This window comes from Oryzias latipes, chromosome 12, assembly GCF_002234675.1.
Source record: "Oryzias latipes chromosome 12, ASM223467v1".
Lineage (NCBI taxonomy): Eukaryota > Metazoa > Chordata > Actinopteri > Beloniformes > Adrianichthyidae > Oryzias > Oryzias latipes.
Genome location: NC_019870.2, coordinates 19,038,316 through 19,043,931, shown reverse-complemented (window position 1 = coordinate 19,043,931; position 5,616 = coordinate 19,038,316). Strand labels below are relative to the sequence as shown.

Sequence of the window (5,616 nt, the reverse complement as noted above, 5' to 3'; positions counted from 1 at the left end):
GACATGTTCATCAGATGGAAACCTACAAAAAAGTCTCTTGGGACCAAGCTGTCAGTCGCACAGGAAGTCTGCTATATTGATGTCAATATGTCATTTTTGGTGTATTTTGGTCATTTGCAGGCCTCGTTCTGGAACGAACTCCTCCTAGAGATTTTTGAACAATGACTCCAAACTTTGGTTTTGTAAACTAAACACATGTCCGATCTTAAATTGCGAAGCTTTTAAGTTTTTTACGGTTGTTTGTGACCGTGGCGGCGCGTCAAAATTTGAGGTCGTTTCGAAATCACGCCATGAAAAGAAAAATGGCCATTACTCAGCCATAAATAATCTAATCTGATCCAAATTTGTTGTGCATTATTGTAGTCTGACTTTGAACACATCTGCAGTGGAAAAATCCGAAACAGGTGTAGCGCCACCTGTTGGCAACAGGAAATGACATGTTTTACTTGGGAGCATCACTGCTCCAAGTAGGATGAGCAAACACACCTCAAAATGACGTCCACCTGTTGAAAAACCATTGAAGTTTACTCTGATGAAAAACAAATCTTTCAACGCGGGGATGTGGTCCGTGACAGAGCGGCGAAGTTGGGTATCTCGCCATGCACAAATGTTGCTCTCACGTTCACATTCCTTGTCTGATCTCACTGAAATTAAATAGATTTGATGAAACTTCCATTCTGAACCCATGGATATGACAATTTTGGACGAGCTATATATGTTCATGTTACGGCCCCCGACAGGCAAACCTGTCCCAGTCTAGGGGTAAATCAAAAAGGGGCCAAAACATATGGACGATGGACACCAAAGTTTAGGAACACAGTTTATTAGATGGTAGAAATAACCTGTGTCCTGTAAAACAGAAAGCAATAATTACTGTGCTGGTCCCAACAATAGACAAAACAAAGGGATTGGAGCCTTGGCCAAACAGAAAATAATTCAGGGAGACAACTGACCCAGCCACGTTGACCGTCGGAGTCAGCAGGTCCCTGCTAAGGCTGCCTAACAAAATGTAACTATTGAAACAAAATAAACAAAGCCCGCAAATAAGGACTACCAAGGTCCAACCCCAAACTAAAATAACAAAACCCAGCAGTATAAGACTGCTGAGGACCAAGAGGGAATCAAAAATGGAAACAACCAACCAACCAGCACAGCTCCAACTCAACCCACTGTTCCTCAGCCTCCTGCTCTGCTCTCTCTGCATGCCTCTCTCCTGGTTATGGCCTCCTCTGACTTAAATACCTGGCAGGTGCTGATCAAGATCATTGGCTTCACCTGCCAGGTGAGCAGAATGACATGGAATGCAGCAAAGCAGAAGCAGCAAGACATAACACCTCCACCCATAAACTTGTGAACATGGGGGCCAGTTTCCTGCAAGTAGAAAAATGAAAAAATAAACATGTTCACAAGCAATACTGTCAGACTAAATGTTCTTTTTAAAGGCAACTTTGAGGTCTTGCTGATCTTTTGCACTGATTCATTCCACCAACAGGTTTTGTGGTGGAATAACTCAAAACCTGTAGGGCCCAGTCCTTGAAGAACAAATGCTCCAGAATTCTCAAGTTCATCATCACAGAGCCACCTCTCCTGTAAAAGGTCTGCCTTGGTTGTGTGTGAGTTGAGGATGGCTTCTGTGAAGAGAGATAATAGATAAATGTTTAAAGGAAACTGATGTGTACCTTCAGTGCCTGGTAATAGGGTGCTGTCCACAGTGACCTGCTCAGATTGTTTATCCATTACCAGAAGCTGGCACTGAAGTCCAGTCCTGCTTTGGTTCCTTGGAGCACCTATTACTAAGTGGGATGTTAATAAAAGGTAACGCATGTTTAAGATCAGTTGCTTCAGAGGAAACACAGTTGGTCCCTTTGAAGCAGTTCCAGAAAAGGGTAAACACCCAAGCGGAGGGGGATCAGGGACTCTGGCCTCATGGCCACCAATGCAAACATGAATTTCGACAGGCTGCAGGCCAGGTGTTTCAAAATGAGCCATGAAGCTGTCACTCAGGTCTAGAAAGTCCTTTTCTGCAGATTCGTCCTGCTCCTGCCTTCTGGCTTGGGCAGGAAAAACTTCAGGACGTTTCCCAACCAAATCAGAAACCTGATTAACAGAGACGGGATCATCATGTTGGTTTATCAGGGCTTTGTCGTCAGCCAGATCATTTGTTTTCCTGATAAATCCACCATCACCTCCACAAACCTCAGGCTCAAGTGCATATGCATGTAGCACCTCAGCCTTCACCCTGTCATAGTCCAGACTCTCAGTGGCTGGCAAGGACACCACCGCTTCTTGTGCCTTCCCAGTAAGGACTCTCCGCAGCAAAAGTGACCAGACAGTTTTAGGCCACTGCAACACCCTAGCAGCATTCTCAAACAGAGCAAAATACTCATTAATGTCCCTGTCACCTAGTGGAGGTACAGATTTAACACATTTGTCCACATCAAATGGTGTCACACAAAAGGAAGGAGGTGGTACAACTGAGGTGGCTTGTTGCAATTCGAGCTCCTTTAGGCAGATTTGCCTGTAGTTTTCCTCCTTAATTTTTCTGAGCTCAAACTCATAACAAACTTCCTTCTTTTTGATTTTCAAACGGAGCAGTTCAACCTCAAGCTCCTTAAGACGGAGAGACGTAGAAGCTTCGCTGTCCGGCAAACTCATCTTCCCAAACAAAATACCTCCAACGGGAGCAACAAAATTTCACTCAGGTCAAAACAGCAGACCCTCAGTCAACTGACAGGCAGGGGCTTAACAAAGGAGTAAGAGAGAGAGGGAAAAAACCGAAGCAGAAGATTACACAAAAACCACAAACTGGTGTCCAAAGATGTGTAAATAAATCTACACAAATGAGCAAATAAGCCCAAACAAAGTGTCAGCACGAGGCACAAAGAAAAGCACCCCAAAACGGAGTGCTAACACGAGTCACAAATGCGCATTCCAGCACCCCAAAACCCTGGGCAGATGACAAAGACAATACAGGCTGTATAAAGACAGACCTCCAAATAAGTATTGCCAACACAAAAACTGCCACTGGTCAAGCGGGATAAAGCTTTAAGGACGAGCCCCCAAATATGTTACGGCCCCCGACAGGCAAACCTGTCCCAGTCTAGGGGTAAATCAAAAAGGGGCCAAAACATATGGACGATGGACACCAAAGTTTAGGAACACAGTTTATTAGATGGTAGAAATAACCTGTGTCCTGTAAAACAGAAAGCAATAATTACTGTGCTGGTCCCAACAATAGACAAAACAAAGGGATTGGAGCCTTGGCCAAACAGAAAATAATTCAGGGAGACAACTGACCCAGCCACGTTGACCGTCGGAGTCAGCAGGTCCCTGCTAAGGCTGCCTAACAAAATGTAACTATTGAAACAAAATAAACAAAGCCCGCAAATAAGGACTACCAAGGTCCAACCCCAAACTAAAATAACAAAACCCAGCAGTATAAGACTGCTGAGGACCAAGAGGGAATCAAAAATGGAAACAACCAACCAACCAGCACAGCTCCAACTCAACCCACTGTTCCTCAGCCTCCTGCTCTGCTCTCTCTGCATGCCTCTCTCCTGGTTATGGCCTCCTCTGACTTAAATACCTGGCAGGTGCTGATCAAGATCATTGGCTTCACCTGCCAGGTGAGCAGAATGACATGGAATGCAGCAAAGCAGAAGCAGCAAGACATAACAGTTCATAAATGATCATGAAGCATGATCATATAATCAAGCTTCATAGGAAATCAGCCGTTTGTCTCAGGAAGCTGAGATTTCAGAATTAGATGCGTCTTACAAAGCTCCACGTTTGAAAAGCAGCACTATACGTACGAGAAACATTTAACCACCTTAATCACCCTATTGTGCTGAAAGCAAATTTTTGGACATTTTGACTCAAGCAAATATTTTTATCATAACATCTGTTTAGTTTATCAGCACCAAAATAAAAAATATTTACATTTATAAAATGAACTGGTCAACTCTAGGATTTTATTTATTCAATCTTACATCCTCAAGCTTTTCATCAGTCTCCCCTGCTGCAGGAGTGGAGTTAGCCCCCCCCCCCCCCCCCGGCTGTGTGCTCACATGTAAATTAGCCAGGAGTGGCAGACAGAAAGTAGAACAGTTAGAAAGCCTAGTTCAACACTAAAATACAGCAATTTCCTTTGTTTTGTTTGTCTTTTATACATCCTTAGCACTAATCATTGCTTTTTTATTCATCCAAAATACAATTAACTTTATATTTTATCTTTTTTTTTTTTCACAAACAAAATATATGAATGTGCTCCAAAACAAAACCCAGTCTCAGTACACTCCTACAGATGTAACATCAGACAGTAAATGTCTCTTTTATGCTTTTTTAATCAATGCTGCAACTTCTTTTCATTTCCTTTCAATACATCCAAAGAAATTAAACTACAACGACAACAAACACAACATATAGCAAATGTCTCTAAGAAGATTGTGTATATACATTATGTACCACCTTTAAACACCAAATAAATAACAAATCTTTCTAATACAATCACAAAAAATGGAACAAAAAATGTAAAACCCAAATTAGAAATTGCAATTTTAAAAAGATACATTTTTCAGCAGCTTTTCAAAATCAATCACATATTTTACTCTTCTGTGGATGAAACAAAGAAGTCCAGAGCAATGTAGCCACTTCTCCAAAGTCTCTGTCACCTTCAGTTTTACACAAAGTCTGTGAAAATCCACCATACATTGGTCACATGTATTCAGAGACCTGCTAAAAGTCCACAATTGTAAAAGCTCTTATATAGACAACTGTTTGTTTGCTTGGAGCTCTAAATATAAAAAAATGCTTTTCTATCACCTAGACACAGATGGAGAACCATATCAACTGGATTAGTAACAGGGAAACATGTTTAGGTTTAAACTTACATCAATAGACAACATGAAGCTGTTCATCACATTTTTGACCTAAACATGTAAACACATCCTTGGCTCTGCGGTTAGGAAATGGTACTTGGGAATCTCTTCATACCAGGAGCCAGCCTGAACATTGGAACATCACCACAGTGCCCATCCAGACTGGGACAGCAACGGGGTCCACTTCACAGCCGTGAGGCTGCTGTGTTTAACTCCAGCTGTCCCAGCAAGGGAGACAACTGCAGCAACATCCACTGACCAAGCTGGAAAGCCCTGGCAGAAAAGATCCCCACAAGAAAAACACTGGCTCAGGCAGGCTGGTCAATAAAAAAATATAGTTTTACCAATGTCTTGCAGCTCGCAGATCAAGTGGTTTAGTTTTCCAGTAATGTCAGTCAAGAATACAAGTTCAGATTCACCATATTCAGCAGATATCTCCACCAATAGCACCTTAAAAATCCTGTTCTGTTTTGCTTTGCAGCTGAGGTTTTTTATGATTTTCACAATAGGAGTCATTATATGTCCAGAGCCAATCACTTCTGCACATAAGGCCTACTGGTGAAAGAAGCAGCAGTAATGCAGACATTTTGGAAAGTCTTGGTCAGCTTTACAGTGAGTGATGAAACCTGTTTGTCGGTCAATCATAGCAGGAGCCCCGTCTGCAGGTATGGCTACCAGCTTTTCTAATGGTACCTTTTTCTGCACAAAAACTCCTTCACCGTGTTATACATTTCAACTC

At 42.3% G+C, this 5,616-nt stretch overlaps 1 protein-coding gene across 1 annotated transcript; it reads right to left on the bottom strand.

Moving 5' to 3' along the window:
- Positions 1 to 807: 807 nt before the first annotated feature.
- On the bottom strand, positions 808 to 3,635 carry LOC111948385. Its single transcript, XM_023961163.1, has 2 exons — positions 1,741 to 3,635; positions 808 to 1,631 (listed from the first exon to the last, which is right to left on the bottom strand). The coding sequence occupies exons 1-2, from the start codon at positions 2,653 to 2,655 to the stop codon at positions 1,437 to 1,439; spliced, it is 1,110 nt and encodes a 369-aa protein (XP_023816931.1). The 5' UTR covers positions 2,656 to 3,635; the 3' UTR covers positions 808 to 1,436.
- Positions 3,636 to 5,616: the final 1,981 nt, after the last annotated feature.

Excerpts from the sequence above, each read along its gene's own strand:
- LOC111948385 (XM_023961163.1), bottom strand. The coding sequence starts at position 2,655 with ATGAGTTTGCCGGACAGCGAAGCTTCTACGTCTCTCCGTCTTAAGGAG. Across the intron at positions 1,632-1,740 it reads GACTTCAGTGCCAGCTTCTG|AAGCCATCCTCAACTCACAC; the intron begins GTAATGGATAAA and ends CTCTCTTCACAG.